This window comes from Cimex lectularius, unplaced genomic scaffold (genome assembly GCF_000648675.2).
Source record: "Cimex lectularius strain Harlan isolate CLEC.00 unplaced genomic scaffold, Clec_2.1 scaffold152, whole genome shotgun sequence".
Taxonomy (NCBI): domain Eukaryota; kingdom Metazoa; phylum Arthropoda; class Insecta; order Hemiptera; family Cimicidae; genus Cimex; species Cimex lectularius.
The window spans coordinates 51,007-73,873 of record NW_019392749.1 but is presented as its reverse complement, the minus strand read 5'-3'; the positions used below and the strand labels follow the sequence as shown (position 1 = coordinate 73,873).

The following is a 22,867-nucleotide window of genomic DNA, read 5'->3' as shown; positions in this document are numbered from 1 at the left end:
GTACGCGCTCTTCAACAATACGTCCTAACACCATGAACTATGGTTTAGGGTACAGAGAATCATGGCCGAAGAAGAAAAATCATACTACACAATGCCACACCTGCCTGCAATCGATTTTGTGTAATATTGGATACATTTGAAGAAAAATATTCTGCCAGTGATTTCATAGATACTGAAAAAGCAATTTGTTACATCCATATATTTTAATCAAACTGAAGCCTCTCTTAAAGGACACTGTACCAACGTTACTAGGTCCTGGCTGGCCGCTTGTTTTCTATGCATTTTGGAAGAGCTAATCCCAAATACCACGGGAGTGCTTGAAATGCACTTGGGATTTTTCTCTATTCACTTTTTACAAGTGTCCAAAACTAATAGAACTCTAAAAATTACATTGCTGACGAAACTCTCTCCAGTACGAATGCCTGTGAATGGTGCAAAAGAATGAATACAAGATTGAATGAAGAATAAACCTCAGTGCAAGTTCATATTGAGAAAACAGTATTTCTCTTCACCGTATGCCGACAACAGAAAGATACTGACTTCCATTCAAGTCAAAAACTTAGGACTGTACCTAGGCAGCAGACTGAGGATGTATATTTGTAGTCCTGTTGTACCAACGAAATTTTTCAGCAATATTAGTAGTTCGAGTATTCCTTGAGGTTGAGGCCCATATTTGTGGGGAAAAGCAAAGTCTCTTCTATGTAATTCATCAGGACATAGTAGCTAAATTCCATCACTTCTGCAGGTGCATCGGAGGTTCCGTGTTTTGGCTCAAGTGGATCAAAGGGAAGAGACGATTGGTCCAACCGGGAATCAATCTTTTTGGAGTACTTTGATTATTTGGAGGTTGTGAGATGCGGTCTGGTGTGACGTAGGTTTTAGAAAAACATTTTCTTTATCGTGCCAACGTTTCGATCTTTATTGAGATCATCTTCAGGGCTCAAAGTGTTTGTTTTCCGTGTAGATGTGTCACTCCTGTGTGCCGTGTAGAGAGTGCCAACTTTTACATACAATCATACATTTTACAAATTTTTTTTTCTGATTTCCAAACGGTCACATTACTCCCGGAGAAGGCATGTCTTGAAGTCCTGAGAAACCAACCTAGGCTGGCACCCTTCCCGCTGAAAGATTATGGGACGGTACGTCTCTGGGCACATGTGGAGGACGTGGAAGATTCTGTGGATAGGAGATAGTAGAAACGGCTTGAACGGAAGGGTTTGTGTGAGACAATAAGCTGGAGTGGAACTTCGGGAAGCGGGGACGGGAAGCCTTGAACGAAGGAACTTGAGGTCATTGGGGATGGTGAGGTTACACAAGAGGGAACTTGTAGAATTCTTTTAAACACTTTTGACTGGATGGCTTGGATATTGGAAGACTTCAGGGTACCCGAATACATCATGGTTTGGTTCTATAAGTCCGTATAGGTCGAATTATTGTTTTGTAGAGTGGTAGTTTATTGGTCACAGTTATGCCTGATTTTGGGCTCTAGCAGTCAGGCGAAATAATAAGTAGTCAAATAGAACGCCGCAAAATAGCGAAACAGCATTCATCCAAGTGGTGGTTGCCAGAGGCAGAAGAAACAAAGATGGAAAATATAAGAGCAGATCCGGATTCAAGAAAAACCTGATTTTATTGATTTGGAACTGGTCGATTTTGATGCCTCCGAAGTGGTGACGGCTCTGGTATTGTAGCGATATGGCGTGAATTTCCTAGTGCACGTGCTCGGATCTGTCTGCAGATCACACTAACCTTTCGATCCATCCTAACCCTTCTGCTCGAGGAGCCCTCTCTACACATGACCTTCTTGCACCTTAATCCATCACACTCAGTGCCAGCAGGTTTCTCATGGCATGTGTCCTTCGGGTTCAGCGATGGCATTAGTGTTGCTGTTGTGACCGTATGAAAAAAAGGTTTGCCTTTGCAAAAATACTTTGCTATTTGCTCATAGATTAATCATAATAATCAGATTATTATGGTATAAATAACTTTTATGAAATTGTTAATATACAGGGTATATCAACTTCTATATTCCATCCATTTAATTCGGAACGATTAACTTTAGCAAAAAATGGTCTTATACAAACTCCAAGTTAATTTTGCTAGAAATTGGGTGGTGGTAACAGATTTAACATAACTTTCTCATCTAGCTGGGAAATGACACTAACTTTGTTATTTTAAATAAGAATCCCATATTTTTATTATACACATCGATTCTAGAGCTCATTTTATGCCACTGAAAGGAAAATTTTCATAGGATCGACCTTTTCTGAGTTATGCACAACGGAAAACAAATGCTTTTTGTAACATCAAGATGGCCTTCAACAAGATGGTGTACGGTTCGTATCCAAAATTAACTTGTGGTTTGTATAACATCATTTTTTGCTAAAGTTAATCGTTTCTGAATTAAATGGGTAGACTGTAAAAGTTGATAGACCCTGTATTGTCTCGGGTGGGCTGAACAACTCCACAACCCATATTTTCAAATATGAAATAAAATAAACCCTATAAATTCATGGCGTAAGAAAATAGTAAAATGTAGAGTGATAAATACAATTACAAAAAAAGTAATCTGCGAGCTAGTCGCATGAATTAATAATACTGAATAGCCGAATGAATAGTAATGTGACATGGCCGCCTTGTCGCACCTTCGAGGACGTCGTAAAATACATCCTATAATCTGTAGAAACATGTAATAAAAAACTTCTTAGAATTGATGATTTGTAGCGTTCCCCGCTCTCAGCACAAGCGATGATATAACCCTGTTCCACAATTTAACTTAATCACACAAAAAAAAGGTTCATTTAATACCAATGAATATTATTATAAAAATGTTTTAAATTGTATTTCAAAAGAACATTTTCCATTTGAATTAACACGTACATAAACAGTCAAATCACGGTGCCGAATTTACCAGTATTTGAAGGGAGGGAGTGCCCAGATGGTGGTGGTAGGGAACTTTCTATAATAGTTTACTTTCCCTTCTCAAAGTAGTCACTCCTGAGGACAACATGAGCTCTTTAAGGTTTATTCAGGTCAGTCGAAGTACTCATTTCAATAAAATGTTTTGTCAATTTTTTTCCTTAAATATTCATTTTTTTATTTTAAGCCGGAATTACTGTTTTACTTTTTCAAGCAAGTTACTTTACAACGATAAATTGGCATTTGCCAAAATTTTTTATTCCGCGTAGGAAGATGTGTTTTTTATGTTTGTGTTCGGCAATGGTGTTTTATTTATTCTTAAACAGGATTTAAAAAAATCATACATTAGCAATTTATGGGACAATCTTGAAATTTTGACAAATTAAAATAATCCCAGTAACTCAGTACCTGTCCTCAACTTTCAGGATTTTCCAAATTTGCATTGATAATCTTTATGTCCTTTATTTTTACCTGCTCTTTATAACTCTTGCTTATAAAAATAAACATTTAATTTCTTATATATAGTTTTAAGTTTTTTCAATTTAATTTTTAAATCATTTTACTTTACCCGCTTATAATTTTTTAATCATTCGTTAAAAAAAATAAATAAAACAAATATAGTGTGAATAATAAGGAATTTAGTAAATAATTCGACGTAAGATACAATATAAAGTCTGCGAGTAAACATGTTCAAAATGATTTATTTACCAGATTGAATACTTAAATCTTGATGCTTTAATGTTCATTTAACCCCATGTACAAGATGTTCCATCCTCGATTAAAACAAGTTGTTTTGGGAACATTTCCTTGACATACATAGTCGATTTTTATTTCAGATCCAGAAGATCAAGTTGAAATTTTTTAAACTTTACTGTTTATGTTATGTTGAATTGTACATATCAAATCAACGCTAGTCCTAATTAGCAATGTGTACATTTCTTGTATTTATTACTGCCTCATTTTATGGAAATGTATTCATGTATTGTAATATTCTCCTGCTTTATTGTTCTTTATTACAAAGGTTCCCCGGCGGTGGTGTTTCCAAATGTCGTTATTAATTACGATTGTTGGCAGTTTTGGGTTAATCCGTTTTGAACCTTATTTCGCGTCTGTCCTTACAACCTATTCTTGCACGGGAGAGAAAAAAAATATTATGCTCTCGCAAATTTTATTAATTTATTTACAAAAGCTTTAATTTACAAACTAAAACCGTATTTTAAGAACAAACCAAAGGATTATATGAGAAAATTGTAAAATTATGGGAATATGTTTCATCTGTTTAATTGATTTGTCACGAAAGTAAACAAGAATATATTATAATTCAATTCAATTCGAGTACTATGGGGTAGTGTGATGCTAACCAGACTATCGTGTTTTTATCTTGTCTCTATGTTAATGAGTACTTGTGTTTGTTTGTGAATGCATTTATTAGCGTGAATGGAGGAAGATTGACTACTCGGGGGTGCTGTGAATACTAACCACACTATCATGTTTTTATCTTGTCTATGTTTTTGTGCATTTTTGTATGTTATTTGTGACTGGATGTGTGAATGTAATGTATTAGCGTGAATGGAGGGACTTATCCTCGATTAACTCGAGAAATATCGAGTATTCTGGGCTAGTGGGAATGAATATAGGAATGAAATTTATTAGCGTAATTAGTACACAATATGTTGAAAAATTAGTGAGCGGGACTCGAACCCACGACCTTCGTATAGGTATCCCAGCTTGAGCTATGGTGGCTTCTTGAAATTATGAAGAATGTGTGAATGTAATTTATAGTAAATCTATTATGTTTAGTGGTCTGATTGACCAAATAACTTCTTTCAATTAATTATTCTTTTTATGTAATGTCTTAGTTGAAATGAAAAAGTCAGTGTCACGAGCAGGATTCGAACCCACGACTTCGGCTCAATACTCCCCTGTTCTAACCACTTCAACTATCGGGACTTCGATCCACTCGGTCACAAACCACTCTCTCAACCTACAACCTTTCGAATTTTCCCTCCTTTTTTCAAATTTTTTTTGAAATTTTTCAAATGTCGTGTAATCAGGATTCGATTCTCGGCGACTTATGAAGTGGCCACGGGGAGCTGTTAGTGAAGTTTTACTTCGTTTTACTTATTAAATCCATTATATTTAGTAGTCTGATTGACCAAATTATTTCTTTCAATTAATTATTCTTTTTATGTAAGGTCTTGGTTGAAATGTAATTTATTAGTGTGAATGAACCCTTGGGATAGTTTGGATGACTAACCAACTATAACTAACCATATGATGTTTTTTTCTTGTTACTGTGTATTTGTGTTTGTAATTTATTATTTTATCCATCAATGACGAGCCCCTGAGATACAGAGAGGCTAGCAATAAAATAAAGAAAAAAGAGACTTAGTTCCAACAGGCTTTATTTTTTTCAAAGTAACAAAATATAATCTATTTATTGGATTTATTAGCTTGTAAATTGAAGAATTATGTTTGACCTAGGGTTAATAAATAATTTAGCTACCCAACTTTTCATACCTTATGAAAAATCGAGCTGAATGTTGATTCATCTGTTCTAAATTAGTCTTGGCCATAAAAATAATTTTATTCTTTGAGCTGAAAGTTACTGTATAATTTTGTTGTTTGTATTGAATTATAAATATTAGAACGTTAAACTAAGAATTGAAGAACATTAAAAATAAACTTACATAGTTACTAGAGTTTTGGTACGTTTGGTGTAAGTCACAAGAGGTGAAATAAATTGGTAAAATCTTGCATTAGATAACATAAATGCAAACTAAAGAAATATATTTTTAGGTTGAAGTCGTGGCAGGATAAAAATAAAACTATTGATGTTATATATGTTTTTTACGATTTGCGGTTATAGATTAATAATTAAACATTCATACATTGATGGCTGAAAAAAATTCAATTGGAGGACTTGCAATAACTTTTATCTTATTTAATTAAATTAATTTATTTATATAGTGATGTTTATTATTTTGTAATTTTTTTAAAACTAATAAATAAATATTTACCGTCTTTTTCAACCATTATTCAATGAATATTATTTTCTCGTTACTATTTTCAGTTATGAACAAGGATGGAACGCTAATCAAAAGGCAAAATCTTGTACTTGTCTAAATTAAGGGAACCCAATTATTTATTTCGAGATACTTTGAAGTCTTCGAAATTAAATTGGCTTCAGCTTCAGATTAACAATACAGAGGGATGTTACGTCTGAAAATATTTGCCTGAATATTTTCAAAGAAACACACAATGGAGATAAGTAAATTTAATTAAGCCGGTATGGTGACGTCCGCCTGTGCGTCTTCGAATCTTCTGAATCCAAGTAAATTATTTCGAAAAAAAAGAAATTTGACCTATTGTTGAAAATGACGAGTTATCGGATTATTAGAATATAATAATTAAGTACAAAATAATAAATTATCTCACTAAATGGAAAGCTTTTTCAATACAAGAGGTAATTGATTTATTGATAAAAGGTGGATCATTGAAACGACATATTATTTCAAAGAAACTTTAGAATACATCGACACATAGTTGTGCATCGAAACCAGGTTAAAAAATAGCCTCCTTTATTTTCAAAGTCAACATTTGCGTTTTCCTACAGGTAATTAAGAATTCATTCTCTTGTAATTTCCATCATATCCGAGAGCATGCAAATTTTCACGAATATATTTCCATTGTAAGTTAAATTGTTGCCCCACCCCCCGCGTACCAGGTGCCTAGTTTTGAAATTAAGTCCAAAATACTTGCGCTCCCGCCACTTATTTGTTAAGAACCGTGAGTCAGCCGTCGGTGATAGCTTGATATGGAGAAAGCGGATCAACGAAAGAAAAAGAAACAAGAAAACCGTTATGTAATGATTTTGTTCAGTTTATTCTGTCATGCGTCAGGATTCCGGTACCTTACGTAAGAATATCCGGTAAGCGATATACTATCATGCAACGTGGCAAAGGTTAGAAAGACAATTTCTTTTTCGTTTATGACAGTTATTTTACTCGTAAATTGTTAGCTAAAAGTTATAATTAAATGAAAAAATATCTCAAAGAGGAATTTCTGCACTTAACTTATTTAGAATCTTTATGTTTAGTGGTATAATTGACCATTAAATATTTCAATTATTCTTTTTATGTAAGGTCTGGCTATCGTGACTTCGATGGTGTCCGAGTGTATCCTAATCACGATAGCTCAAGTGGTTAGTGGAGCGGCGTATTGAGCCGAAGGTCGTGGGTTCGAATCCCGCTCGTCACACTAACTTTTTCACCTCAACCAAGACCTTTCATAAAAAGAATAATTAATTTTGAAGTATATTTAGAACTTTGCATAAGTTAGACGGATAAAGATTGAATTAAAATTGTACCAAAAAAAAATACACGAAAATAATAATTTTGAATAATACAAAAATAATTTTTTTGTAAAATCTTGGTTGAGATGAAAAAGTTAGTGTCACGGGCGGGATTCGAACCCATGACCTTCGACCCAATACGCCGCTAATCTAACCACTTGAATTTCTGCATTTAACTTATTTCAAACATTTATGTATAGTGGTCTAATTGGCCGTATTAATTATTTCAGTTATTCTTTTTACGTAAGGTCTTAGTTATCGCGTGACTTCGATGGTGTCCGAGTTTATCGAAGTCACTATAGCTCAAGTGGTTAGTGGAGCAACGTATTGAGCCGAAGGCGGTGGGTTCGAATCCCGCTCGTGACACTAACTTTTTCATCTCAACCAAGATTTTACAAAAAAATAATAATTTCTTGAAGTGGATTTAGTACTTTGCATCAGTTAGATGAATAAAGGTTGGATTAAAATTGTACCTTGGGAAAAAAAAACATACAGGCACATATTAGTAAATGATGATTCCAAGGGTTTTATCTACATATAAAAATTATTAATTACTCCTACAGAATGTATTGTGGTGAAGATGTCATACAAATATGATTAAAAGAATAAATATGTTAAACTTAGTTTACCGTTAGCATCATCCATTTATAACCTTCAGTCACGAATCTTTTCTTCATTTTATTTCATTTAAAAAAAGGGTGTTAAGATGTAAAATATATTAGAATTATGTAGTTCCGTTGTTTTTAAACGTTATCTTGTCTTTTTATTTTGATTGTAAAGACTGTGCACAAACCGCAAGCGCTCGATTTTTTAATTCAAGCCCGATTCACGGAAAATTCGGTTTTGAGTTAAGTGTCGTCGGCTTTATTGAAAATCCCGTCAGACTTTCAATGGGGTTTCACCTGGGTCCCGTGAGGTTGATGGAAACAAAGTTCTTTGGACGCAAGTTACATGAAGGCGAACTTGTATTTCCGGCTTAATTAGATTTCCTTCGATATACCTCCACCTTCGTCTTATACATACTAAATAACACGGATAACTTTTAACACTCTTCTAATCTCCCCGCACTCATCAGTGGTAGAAACAATGGGGGGTTTTTTTGGAAACCTCTTCCGTTGTAAAGAAAGAACTTGAATCTGAACGAAGTTTTGAAAGTAAGTAAAAAATTCAAAGCCGACTTAGATCAAAGTGTACTCTTGTATATATACATTGCTTATTTACTAGATATACATAAAAAGTAAATAAAACATCCTCACAAGTTTATCAAACGAATATGTTAGTTGTAAACGTAGAGAAAACTTGTGAAATTTTTATTTAAAGGATTGCAAGTCGGGCAAAGGACTTCAATTAGACTTAGAGGAAAACTAGGGGTTTTTAAAACCTTTGAAAATCACAGGTTCAGGTACAGGACTTGACTTTTCTTCACTGTCCTTTACCGTTGTTTATTGAATGTCTGACGGTTGACAGTTTCTACCTGTTTTAAGTAGAGTTCTGTCGAAATAATCTTTACCTTCCAAGCATATTGTTAATATAAACTCTCTTTTTTTTTTGATTATTCGGAAATCGTGAGATGCGGTCTGGTGTGACGTAGGATTTAGAAAAACATTTTCTTTATCGTGCCAAAGTTTCGATCTTTATTGAGATCATCTTCAGGGCCTGGGATTTACAAACATTGTTTAAATTTAACAAATACATGTAGGATGTGGAAAAAAAGTGAATTTATACAATGCAAAAAAAAATTTTATATTCAATCAAAGTATTTTTGCTCACTCAAAGTGTTTGTTTTCTGCGTAATTGTGCCTTTATTGTGTGTCGTGTTGAGAGTCCCAGTTAGATATTGCTGTGTTGAGTGAGTAGAAATGCTTTGATTGAATTAAAAAAAATTTTTTTTTGCACTGTATAAATTCCGTTTTTTTCCAAATCCTACATGTATTTGTTAAATTTAAACAATGTTTGTAAATCCCAGGCCCTGAAGATGATCTCAATAATGAGTGAAACGTTGGCACGATAAAGAAAACGTTTTTCTAAAATCTACGTCACACCAGACCGCATCTCACGATTTCCGAATAGTCACTAATCACCACACATTTCCAATTAACCTTTGACAAATCTTTTTTTCATGATTACTTGATTGATGGGATACAATGACAAATCAAGAAAACAAATGAACGATAAATAATGGTAAAATTAAAGATAAGGTATGTAGCCCCACAGCTCGGCTTTTTTGGTCATATTTTATTTGAAATTTGTCGTCTTTGCGGTTTAGAGCGAAACTATGTACATAGTTTTTGGATATCAAACTGTGTCCTTGGCAGGAGCGATGTTTATGAATGGGTTGAAGCGGTTAATTCCGATCTCGAAAAGGATTTCAAAATGATGCTGACAAAGGAAAGACGGTTTAGTAGCGTAATGAGGAAGTATCCAATGTGACATTGGTGACAATAGACTTGGCACAAATCATTTCTGTACTCAATGACGTGAAAAACCTATGTCAGCTGTGGTTTAAATATTGTTTATTTTCTTTAACAGAAAGAACTGATAAAAAAAATCTGTGCTATGTTTTACCTTGAAAATTTATGTATCCTCCCAAAATTTTTCAAATGAATATTGGCTGATCTCAATTGAGCATTCCGCTCTATCTATTTCGCATAACAAAAATTGGCTTTTAAACAATGTTAAAAAACTACGAATAATAGATTAACGTTATAAATAAGTAATCTTTTTATGTAAAGTTTTGGTTGAAATGAAAAAGTTAGTAGTGTTCGAATCCCGCTCGTGACACTTTTTTCATTTCAACCAAATCCTTACATAAAAAGATTAATTAATTGAAAGAAGTAATTTGGCCAATCAGACATCTATATATAATGGATTATGAATAAGGCATTCTTGATGTGTACTCGAGACAACTAAATTAAAGATGTGTGGCGATTAGTGACCGTTAGTCGATGATTATTCAGAAATCGTGAGATGAGGTCTGGTGTGATGTAGTTTTCAGAAAAACATTTTCTTTATCGGGCCAACGTTTCGATCTTTACTGGGATCATCTTCAGGGCCTGGGATTTACAAACATTGTTTAAATTTAACAAATACATGTAGGATGTGGAAAAAAGTGAATTTATACAATGCAAAATATATTTTTTATATTCAATTAAAGTATTTCTACTCACTCTGTGTAATTGTACCATTCTTACCTTATACAATAATGTCTTTTCTGTACCGACTTCCTTCCCCAAGATGATCTCAATAAAGATCGAAACGTTGGCACGATAAAGGAAATGTTTTTCTAAAACCTACGTCACACCAGACCGCATCTCACGATTTTTGAATAAATTAAAGATATTCACATAAAAAATCGTATTAAATATACTATTGCTTAAGCATGAATTCATGATGTAATACATTGTTCAGTCTTTGTTCGTAATTAATATCGATTTTTGAAGCCTTTTTTTCAGTTCAATTTAACTAATTTTTGCAACTGTGTCGCTAGGGATATTTGCAGTAGCGGTGATAATTCTTTCCCCTAGGTCGTTAACATCACGTGATGAAGTTCTGTGTTATATGCCCCAAAGAGAAAAAAAGTCGAGGGGGTGTTAAATCAATTTCAATCAATCGTATTAACCTTGGTGGCCACCGTACTGGGCAAAACGTTCCACACCATCGCCCAGGGAAATTGTGGTCGAGGAACCGCATTCCTGGAGATTCTTTAAAATCAGGCGGAATTTTTTTTCGAGACAGTTGACTGTACGTATATCCTGATAAGGTCCACACTCCCCCTGTAGGTAGTGATAAAGATTGGACCAAATCAAATTCCGATATAGCTAAGTTGTTTCCAGAGCATCTTTCAACAATATTCACTCCATAGCATGATATACTTAACAGAATTAGCGGCATAATATTGAACAGTGAATATGTAACCCTTTCTACCTCCTAAAGTAATTACTCGATTAGACATACGACACACTATTAAACAACTATCTCCTTGAAAAGCTACAGGATATGATCTCATTAAAACACAGGCTTACTTTACTTAACATACCTACACAACGCTGCACTCAGTATCACATATTTTCCATTGCAATGAAGTTCTCATAATAAAAGGATACACAAGCCAGATAAAGCTTCGGATCTTTCTAGTTCATATCAACCCTTCTCTTATCTATCGTTGTCAAAATTCGAGAAAACTCCTTCTCCGAAGATTAATGCTATAATTGAAAATTCTAATATCGTCAGTTTGGATTTCGCTCATTTCACTCGACAACGCAACAGCTCCATCGTATTGCTGACAATTTCGCCGCTTTTCTTAAAAAAACCAGCATTGCTTTGGGTGTCTTTATTGATGTAGAATGGGGTGGCTTCAGGGATGCATTCGTGGCCCATTTCTATATTCATATAAACTGCAGATATTTCTACATTTCAACACATAAATTCGCTGATGTACAGCGATTCGTACCCGTAATTCGGACCCCTCCATAAAACTCAACACTTGAATGAATTAAAAATACTGTTGACAGTGGAAAATTAATATGAACCTAACGATTTTACCCTGTTTAAATGTGCTTATTTCCCAGTTAGTATAAATGGAACCTCATTGTCTATCTTGGACTTTTCATGGATAAACGGAATCCCCCACACAAAGCTGAAAAGACAAGAATCGAAGCGATGTTATAAATTATTAAAAAAGACTAAGTGTGGGGCTTAACCAAAAATTACTACTAGTACGACAGTTATCATTTCCTACTTTTTCCACCAGAAAATCCTTCAAGACGATTGAAGCGAAAGTGGCTCCGGGACCTTCTAGTGAGTGATGAATGACGGGTTTTCAGTATGAAGGAGAGCTGTCACTGGGCAACTTCTCCTACAAGTGCCTTATACGACAAATTCAGAATATATAAAAATTATGAAAACGTTCATAGAAACGCTGCCCAAGCCTTTTGTAACAACTTTTTTACAATAAATCACACCTTTCCTCTGAAGAAAACGTCAATGTTTAATGCGCGTATTTTACAATAAAAAACGTAGCTAAACAGAAACTAACATTAAAACCTCTTTAGCGATACTTGCATGATTTTGTTTTGATAGGTCACTTTTGTTGGGATTTTAAGTCTTACCCATTAGGGTCAATAATTCTAAGCCAAAGGTCATTTTTGCTTCGACCATAAAAGTATTCAATTTTTTCTACTTCTATCAATTTCCAGGATATGTTTTAAAACATCTGCTTTTGTTTACTGTTTGGTAAAGTATTTGGAGTACTTTTAGTCGATGTAATCTCGAGAAAACGCATTTTTATCAATACATCGATACTTATTGTCAAAAAAACAAACAAACATAAAACATGATGAACCAAGGGAAAGGAAATTCGTTTTAACAAGTTCTTTTTTTGGAACAAACTTTTAGCCTTTATTTAATAAGTTGTTTCTTCTTTGTTTAGTACCATGTTCTTTCAGTTTATAACTTTTTGTAAAATTTAATTGGTGTTGTCCGACTATTTATAAGTGTATAGAAATTCAAGATGCTAATTTTCTTAAGCGGGGATTTTTTTATCAGGAAAAGTTGAACTTTTGGGCGTGTATCATAACCGAATTTATCCCATTACATTGGATACAATAATGACGAAAGTCTAACGTGAAAAAGATATTGATAAAAAAGTATTGTATCTCTTTGATTATGTAATTTATTATTTAATATAGCTCCTCTACAAACTAAAGCGCGTCCTTCCAACGATTTATACTTAATTTTGCTCCAACTAACAGGTCGATTTTTTTGAGTTCGCCAAGGATCGGCCTATTGCCCTATGAGAGCGGGAGGGCCTTAGGGCAGTGTGCTAGGACCACTCCTTTACCTCCTCTACATATCAGACATATGCCGTGCTTTCCTCTCATCCTGATCCCGCTATTGCTTCGAAGGAGCTCCATGTACGCGTTGAACGAATATGAAGCAAACTTGAAAGATAATGATTAACGAAAACAAATGCAGCCGTGTTAAATTTACCATCCGAAGCAAAACCTCATAAAATATTCATCAACAACATTTCTATCCCTATAACTGACGGCTTACGCTTCTTTGTGTTCTATATTGACTCACGCTTCACCTGGAACCATGCATACAAATTAAAAGACAGGAATTGACTACGCTATAAACTACTTGGGCCTAAATCTAATGTCGGAAAAAAATTCGCTCTACAAAATATTACTGAAACAGATTTGGATATATGGACTAAAACTATGGGGCACCTTTAAAGCTACTAATATCCAACGAATTCAGTTCTTCCAATCCAAAGTCTTTAGAATTTAGTCAAAACTCCCTATCTCAATATGTCTCCAATAGCACCCCCCCGCAACGACCTCAAAATACTCTTTGTAAATTAATTAATCTCCAACAAATTTTATAAGTACCACGATAAAATCTCCACTCACCCTAACCCATGTCCAACAGTCCATCCCTTAAATCCCGTCAGACGACTAAAGCGGAGATGGCTCCGGGACCTAAACGCCATGGACTAGTGACCTTGAGTTAAGTTGAGAGAAGAACAATGGTTGCTAACTACCTTCAAGACATAATATATTGTAAATATGAATGATCAAATACATAAAATTACAAATATATTATTTACACAGATGGTAATAAATATTTTAATATATGAATTTATGACATTTAGTTTTAAGAGAGCCGAGGAATTCATTTTAGATGATTAAACAAAGACACGTTTTGGGAGTATTTTTCATTTCAAGCATTTGGAATTAACTATTTCTACGAATGATAGATATGCTATGCTATGCATAGATATGCTAGGAAACCTAGAAATATAGAAACACAAGGAACTCCACACTAAAACGAAAATCAATAACAGCTCACGTACATCCTTTACGTTTTACATTATAAAAATTGAAAAGCAAAAGAATTTTCCATCAAGATAACAGAAAACAAACCACAGACACACTCCTATCATCTTTTGCGACATACATACAAAAAGTAACTGGCAAAAAAAAAAAAAAAAAAATTACCGCTGAAGTTAACAAAAAGTCGAAACGCGTTCTACAAACGGAAATTACCATGCTAACATAGAAGTTACAGAGTTCAGATGTAGAAAAATATCCTGTGCATAAGTAAGACTAAAAAAACTCTTTGATACATTTTAAAATTTAAACTCCATTAAAAAATAATTCCGGTAGGCCGGTTGGTGGATGCACTGGCAACTTTCGAATCGAAGGTAAAAAATGAGAAATCGGCAGCTGCAGAGGGATGGGAGTGATGCTGGTCGGCAACCCGTCGTGACTTCACCTTCCAACCCCCTGGACAAGGGAGAAATAGAGAGATGGAGAGAGCGAGAGAGAGAGAGGAAGCTGTCCACTTTAGGCGCACCAAGTAATAACCAGAACAGAGTTATCTCTCAGTTTTTCCAATCCGACCAACAATCTCTTCCAGTCCGATTCCTAAATTAGACATTTATTGAGTTCTGCGGCTAAACCGCCCATCCAACTCTCGGTATTAATCAAAAATGACGATCTTTATCCGACAACTGTTTTCAATCTCGGATCATTCACAAGCCCCCTTGATGAATATTTTTTTCCTCGATCGGCGATATGAAAAATGTTTCAGTGATTTTCTTCTGACGCATGCTTATTTTTGTACAATTGGAATATGTTAAACTTTAATAAAATTTCTCCGAATCTGAAATATTTAACAGTAAAACTTTTTCTGTTATTACATTTTGGTTGTTAATTCCAATTTGCTGATGATAAAAGTTTCATATCAGTGATAAGATAAGCTTTATGAATATTTTAAGCTATATAAGTGATTATTTTCACTCCAATTTCTTGGTTTTAAATTTTGAAAAAATCGTTTATAAAATTCTCTGGCGGTACTTAAAAATAATGTCAAATTCTTAGGGCTCAACTTGACAATCACTTAAGCTAGTATAGTCACATTGATGAAATAAGCATCAAACGCTTGATTTATGCTTTGAAATTTACAAATTGAGGAATCAAGTAGTTAATAACACGTTGAGAATGCTGTACATGGGTCTTTTCTAGGACATAACCGGCTATGGAGTGCAATTCTAGGATTGAGAAGCTATGCTGTGAAGATTTTAAAGTTACAAAAGAAAAAAAATGGTTTGACGCTTAATGTATTGTACTAGTTACAGAGAACACTGTAAGCCCCTATTTTTGTAAATTCGAAATGATGAATATACCTGCTTTGTTCATGTACGCTAACATTAAATATTTAAGAGAAAATTTAAAAAGTTACTTAAAGGTCTGTGATGTTATCTCACTGAATACTACAGGCCAACTAAGTTTAGTTTTGCTCTGTAAGAAAAAAGCCAAAACATGTGATTCTAACCATTTGTTCGCCATGAGAATTTTCAATATTCACACATCATTTCATAAGAGTTATAAGGAAAAAAATCATAAAAAATCTCTTTTACAAAGGAGGAATATCTAAGCGCTAAATTTTGGGAAATATTGTAACCTTAACGAAGCATGACGTACTATGTGTGTATGTATACCTCATTGCGAATAAATTCTAATTGTTAGTTTAAAAAACTGATAAATTTTACTTAAATAATGTAAGGTATGATAATCTTTTCTGTGTTAAATTTTTGGGTAAATTATTCAAAGATTTTACAATGAGGTAATGAGAAACTAAGTCAGTGCACCCTAGTTATCAGAAATTAAGACCTCCACCGTGATTCAGAATGGAAATAGTAGAGGAAGCGAAAGCCGCTATAGCCCACCATCAAACGCTTAGAGGACATGATAACGTATTAAGCAGTCCACCTGCTAAACATGAACCCCTCGCCAGACGACTCAAACGCTTTCTGTTTTTCCCTTTTCTTTTTCCCTGGGCACTCTCAACACGACACACAAGAATGGCACAATTGCGCAGAAAACAAACACATCGAGCCCTGAAGATGATCTCAATAAAGACCGAAACGATGGCACGACAAAGAAAATCTTTTTCTAAAACCTATGTCACACCAGACCGCATCTCACGATCACCAAATAATCATTAACGGTCACTAAACACCACACATTTTAAAAATGTATGATAACATCTATAAAAGAAAATTTGCAAAAATGGCTGAGAACAGCGGACAAATGCTTATGCAGGAAAAAGTATTCCAGTTAAAAAATTGACAATATTTATAATATAAAACTGACAACATTCAAAAGACCGAAATGTCTTTTTTCTACTATTAGAATAAAAATATTTAAAAGTATATTTACTGACCAATACAGGGTGTTCGACTACTTGTGTTACAAACTTTGCCAGTAGATTCTACATTCAAAATGGAACCAAAAAGTCTAAATTCACTATGGTCCGAATCTCAGCAGTTTCGGAGTTATTTCACTTTTTCTGATTTTTAAGATGTCACGACTTTGCTTCAGATAAACAATGATAACGCCAGAACTATAAGGTTTTGAATAAACCGTTGATACCATTGAAAACTAGGTTAAATTTTAAATAAGATGTGATCAATATTAAACTTGTAAACGTTCGGGAAATAAGTGTTTAGTTGCGAGAACGTTTTGTTGTAAGTATTCACCACAGCCACTCAATACATATACTCACACGCTGACCTATCTGCAACGCCAATATCATCACCATCCAAGCATACTGCAATTTCGACCTCTGACTCGAATCTTAACAAACTACCTCCGGCACCAAGAATATCTCGAGTTTACAAAGAGTGGTGAAAAACGGGGAGGACAAAACTGAATGAAGAAAAAAAAATCACTGTAGGTACAAATTGAAAAAACAGTCTTGCTCTTCACCTTACATCAACAACAGAAAGATATAGTCTTCTATCATATCCTTAGGATTATATCTAGATAGCACCAGACCTCATCTCACGATCTTTGAATAATTATCGTCTAACGGTCACTAATCACTACACATGTTTGGGTAAAATTGAATTTCTTTGTATCGTGACTTTTAACAATAAACATTTTTGCAATTACATTGGTTGCCTATTAATCAAATGTTGTACGGCAGATAAAATTGAAACAGTAGAGCTACCTATAAAACCAACTTAACCCACCATCAATCGCTTAAATGCCTCATGATTGCTGGTGCGGTGATACGGTGAATGTGTCATTTAAGAACGGAAAAAATATATCATATATGTAATTTTTATTGGCTATGGTAGTTATTAGAAAAAGATTACATATTAGCTGTGATAATAGCTGATTGGAAATTTCAAGATTGGAGGAAAAAACAGAAAGCGTTTGAGTCGTCTGGTTAGTTGATGTTTAACAGGTGGACTGGTTAATACGTTATCATGTCCTCTAAGCTTTTGATGGTGGGCTATAGCGGTTCCTCTACTATTTCCATTTTGAATCACAGTGGAGGTCTTCATTTCTGATGTACCAGGGTGCATTGAGTAAGCTTCTAATTACCTCATTGTAAATTCTTTTATTTTGCTGTTGGTATGCTGGCAGAGCCCAAAGCCTATGCCGTATGCCGTAAGTCCTTATAGGCTTGGTAAAGTAAAAGCTTACTTTCAATAGGCAAATGCGAGCTTCTGCCCATTTTTCGGAATTTGACGGTGAACTTTTCATTCTTTTTTTTACTTGCTTTCTTTCGGAAGAGTACAACTAATATCATGCCAAGGTTTTGCTTAGGTAGCGTATGGGATTTCATGATAGTTAAAAGGCAGCTCATATACGTTGAATTTTCTAAATTCACTGAAAATTAATTGAACTAAATTAATTGAAACTATCGTTCCATCCTTAATCCCAGCTTGGCATTAGTGTTGAACTATCACAAAAATTATATTTTCACGGAGTTTTTATGTGGTAAGCCTGAAGGAAACGGCTTATCGTTTCAACTTCACGACCTATCCGGGAGACTTTTTTATTATTTTGGAAACATTAAAAAACAGTCTGTATAACTGAAAATAATTACCACTCGTCCTTACCCGTGCACTAGCAAAATGTCTAAATGGGGTGAAAGTGTCAGTACGATTTTGAATCTGACAGGCTCATTTTTCTTCAAAATTTTCTAAGATTGTTTCTTAGTTTATTAGTTTAAAGGAGTCACTCAATAAAAAAATTACAATTTTTTCGTTTGCATTAATAAACTAAACTAATCCTTCTCGGGTATTTTCGCAAGGACAAAATGATAATCTGAATGCCAAAATTATTTCTCGAAAAGTAGCACGGTGTTTCGAGGAATGCTCAGATCAAATACGTACCATAATTCATTTACAAAAATTTGCTTGCAACATAGTTTTGTTTGTGGAAATTTAATAATTAGTACATTTCGATGATTGGTGATTGCTAGCTAACAGTTTCTTCGTTTGGTGTTGCATAGAAGCCACTAATTCGCCTGGCCTTTTAACAGATTTTGTTTATATAATCATGAAATAAATATTAAATAGTAATATTCATTTTATAATATGAAGACAAAATTAGGAAAGACATCGATCCACAAAGCATTCGCGAGTCAGTTGAGGAACAGTTTTCAAATTTGATCTAGGCCGGAAGTATCTCTTTCCTACATCAATATAGCAGTTGTAAGTAGATATATCATGTTCGTAATGGGATATTCCTGGCAATAATGACCTGTTTAAAAATGTATTGTTAAAAATGAAAGAAGATTTGTACAAAATTTTATTAAAACTGGTGATGTGGTTTACAAAGGAATGGTACCGATGGGAGGACAATTTTCCCATTAGATAATGTCGAGGTTTACCATTGATTTTACTCCATTATATTTAGTAGTCTATTGACCAAATTACTTTTTTCAATTAATTAATCTTTTTATGTAAGGGTTTGGTTGAAACGAAAAACCCAGTGCCACGAGCGGGATTCGAACCCACCTTCGGCTCAGTATACCGCTGCTCTACTACTTGAGCTATTTGACTTCGATCCACTCCTCATCTCAACCTACATTAATTGTACTGTAACTAAATGAATTTATTTTCGGTGTTTCCTGCAGTTGGATTATGCGAACGATAATTGTCTAAATAGTAGTGTTGTTGGTTTTATCTTTTAATTTAATCAGAAATAGAGTTGGTGAAGAATACGATAATAAGAAAAATACATAGAAGTCTAAACTCACATGGCTAAAAACGAGACATTTTGTTTGCATTAAGAACCTGTTTTTTAAGAACAAAAGGCATTGTCAAACAGTAAGGAAATAAACTAAGTTTTAATAAAAATTTGGACAGGGGTTCACAAGATGTACCAATAAGAGCCCAATTTTCCCAGGTAAGGTTGAAGAGCGACTCATTTAGTATTTACATATTTACTTTATGTTTCTTCCTTATGGAAAAATGATAAATTGAAATAAAAAGTAATTATTTATATAATAATCGATGTGATTCCTTAGGAATGAAGATGTATCTATTTTTTTCCATACAGTCAATTAAGTTTTCACGGTTAAAAAAATTATCGGTGGATCTCAATGGATTGGGCTCACGAGTCTCGAGATTCAATTACGTTCGAGATAGAGTTGGGACGAACACATAATACCATTACTATGAATGCGAGGGTGGAGGGGTGAGGGAGAAACAGTAATCTAGATTTGCGGCCGTTTTATCCAAATGGTATCTGTTCTGGTAGTTAGGGGTGTCTTGGGTCCTGCGGTTCGGCTTGATTTATCTCCGTGGTATATTGGCGTGAGGGTGAGCTACCTACATCCCCTCAGCCTCTCTTCACCGGCATAACTTTCTCTCTGTCCTCCAAGCTCTATAACTAATACATTAATTCAATCCTGGGTCTATGCCTGGATAAACTTTAAACCTAGTTATGAGTTTGGGCCTGCGGTCATCTTTTGTGGATCCGTCGTAATTTCCCTTTCCCTTTTACAATTAAAAATATTGACTGCATTTGTTTTCAATTAAACGAAAAAAAGGCAGTTCTCTCGACAACTGCAGTTTTGAGTACGTGGAAGTCTCATGAATGATATGAGATTTCTTCTTAGGGTCTATGGGATGATGAACTTGTAGTTTCTTGCCTACCTTCAGTGCTAGATGGAATTATATGTTTTTACAGAATCCATCACTGAAGATGACAAGTACCAGCTCGAAAGACCAAAACGACCAGAATCAACCAAACTACATAACGAATCAAGCACAAAAGTTGTATTTTAATTTTTTTTTTTTTGTTACAGATAGCGGTAATTTTTGCTTGCACGATTATCTGCTTCGCTGCTGACGATTCCTCGATCTCTGGCGACGCTCTAGAAGCCGCCCTCAAGGACAAGAGGTACCTCATGAGGCAGCTGAGATGCGCCATAGGAGAAGGACCTTGCGATCCTGTCGGTCGACGCCTTAAAAGCAAGTATCTCTTTCCTACATCAATATTTTTATGAATCCAATAAAAAATGTTGTATTATTTTTGTTTCTAGTTTACGCTCCTTTAGTCCTGAGAGGAGCCTGTCCCAAGTGTTCACCGACGGAAGTACGCCAGATCCAACAGGTGCTCGTCTTCATCCAAAGAAATTATCCCAAGGAGTGGAACCAAATTTTGAAACAATACGGTGGACAGTGAACGCCGCAAAAGCACATTAAACCGGTGTTTAATATGCAATATTTATTTTTACCAATAAATAACATTTTTGAGTAAAGTCAGTTTCAAAGAGGAACGTCAGTTTTGAATCTCAATAAAAATTAAAAAAGGATACTGCTTTAATACCCAAATCTATGATATAATTAAGATGTGATCATTGATTAATTTCTAATTAATTAAATTAATGTATTTTGTTTTTGAAAACGTGTTTTCTTATTGGAATGCTTTTTAAATTATTTATTGTCTCAGTGAAAAATTGGCAACTGGATTCAATTTAAACAATTCGGTGTCTTGGTACGTCCAAGGATTTCACTTGATAAAAAGAAACACCCTGGAACGTCGAATGTTTATTTTGTATCCGCAAAATTGCTATGGCCCTTTGATAGACTATGCAACAACAATGCCGACTGTCCTGATCGCCAAGAAGATGAGAAACAAATACAACAACCTATCTGGATTCTATAACTATAAAGGCTCAAGTAAATACAGTTTAGAATGATGAATGATTTACATTTGGATCTTTTTACGCCTTCAACCAGATATCACAGTACTACAATTAATAGTTATTCAGATATCGTGAGATGCGGTCGGGTGTGATGTAGGTTTCGGAAAAACATTTTCTTTATCGTGCCAACGTTTCGATCTTTTATTGAGATCATCTTCAGGGCTCAAAGTGTTTGTCTTCTGCGTAATTGTGCCATCATCTCAGATGATCTAAATACAAGATCGAAACGTTGGCACGATAAAGAAAACGTTTTTCTGAAACCTACATCACACCCGACCGCATCTCACGATATCTGAATAACTATCGATTAACGGTCACTAACCTCTACACATTACTACAATTAATTTCATCGATGTGTAACATTGGAAAAGCGTGTTTCAGGTAAGGGTCAATGTGAAAGAGTTTTGTATAACTCTGATGAATCTGCCGAATTCGATTGGGGGGAAATACAAAGAACAAAATAATGATTATTTCTTTCAATTAATTATTCTTTTTATGTAAAGTTTTGGTTGAAATGAAAAAGTTAGTCTCACAAGCGGGATTTCAACCTGCGACCTTCGGCTTAATACGCCCCTGCTCTATCCACTTCAAGGTCACAATAGCTCAAGTGGTTAGATAGGGGCGTGTTGAGCCGAAGGTCGTAGGTTCGAATCCCGCTCGTGACTAACTTTTCCATTTCGACCAAGACCTTATATAAAAATAATAATTAATTGGAAGAAGTAATTTGGTCAATCAGACCAATAAATATAATCGATTTAATAAAGATTATTATTAAATTAATCAAAGACGAGAAAAAAAGCATTGCTTTTATTTGCTGTTATTTAAAAATGGTTTAAAATATTATGGATTAACAATGCATCATTTAAGAAAAGTGAACTGTTTCTAGGTCTTACAGCTAGTAATAAAGTAAAAGCGAGCTTTTTTGAAGAAGCTGATGATAGACGATGCGCTCAAGTTATAGGAACATCTCACAATTTGATATGCCCTTATGCGTGCAGATAGACAAATAAATGAAAGTGCTATATTTTTCTTTTTACAATATTAAGTTATTAGAAACTACTCCATTATTTGGTGGTAATATTGAACACTTTGCAAGAGCATGGTGGAAAACGTCAGCGGATGGTGATGATGATGAAAGGAGACTCGGAATTGGGGGTTCCCTAATCATTTTAACTTTTTGACTTATTGTACTTTCCTAGTTACTTAGTTCAGCGCAATCGACTCGATCATTCCTAAGAAATACCAGGATTATGGGTTTCTGATTTTATTGATTATTTTTGTGTGCCTGATCCCATTCAGTTTGTTTGTTTATGGAGCCTAAATTGAGCTTTTCCTTACTTGTCCTTCTATAAAATAATCGTAGATCGAACAATGGTCGGTGTCAGGTCCAAAACTTCAACATATACTTAGGGATTCTTTTTAGAAAGAAAATTATCAATACTGTACTCATTATCAGTATCGTAAGATTAATATCGAAACAAAAATATCAATTCCCTGTCGAAACTTCCCATTAAGAATGTAACTAGATGAATATTACTAGAAATACTATCTAAAATTTGCTTGGGAACACGT

At 34.4% G+C, this 22,867-nt stretch overlaps 1 protein-coding gene across 2 annotated transcripts; it reads left to right on the top strand.

Moving 5' to 3' along the window:
• The first annotated feature begins 2,929 nt into the window (after positions 1-2,929).
• Positions 2,930-20,902, top strand: LOC106672615 (ejaculatory bulb-specific protein 3-like). 2 transcript variants are annotated; one of them, XM_014404167.2, is made up of 3 exons: positions 2,930-3,032; positions 20,393-20,558; positions 20,630-20,902. In XM_014404167.2, exons 1-3 carry the CDS (start codon positions 3,009-3,011, stop codon positions 20,770-20,772), a joined length of 333 nt encoding a protein of 110 aa, XP_014259653.1. In that variant the 5' UTR covers positions 2,930-3,008; the 3' UTR covers positions 20,773-20,902. The 2 variants fall into 2 exon arrangements, with proteins under 2 accessions (XP_014259653.1, XP_014259654.1); XM_014404168.2 differs by lacking the exon at positions 2,930-3,032 and adding an exon at positions 15,652-15,769.
• The last annotated feature ends 1,965 nt before the right edge of the window (positions 20,903-22,867 follow it).

Coding starts and splice junctions, on each gene's coding strand:
- LOC106672615 (XM_014404167.2), top strand. CDS start 3,009: ATGAGCTCTTTAAGGTTTATTCAG. Junction 3,033..20,392: donor GCTCTTTAAGGTTTATTCAG/GTCAGTCGAAGT, acceptor TTTTTGTTACAG/ATAGCGGTAATTTTTGCTTG. Junction 20,559..20,629: donor TGTCGGTCGACGCCTTAAAA/GCAAGTATCTCT, acceptor TTTTGTTTCTAG/TTTACGCTCCTTTAGTCCTG.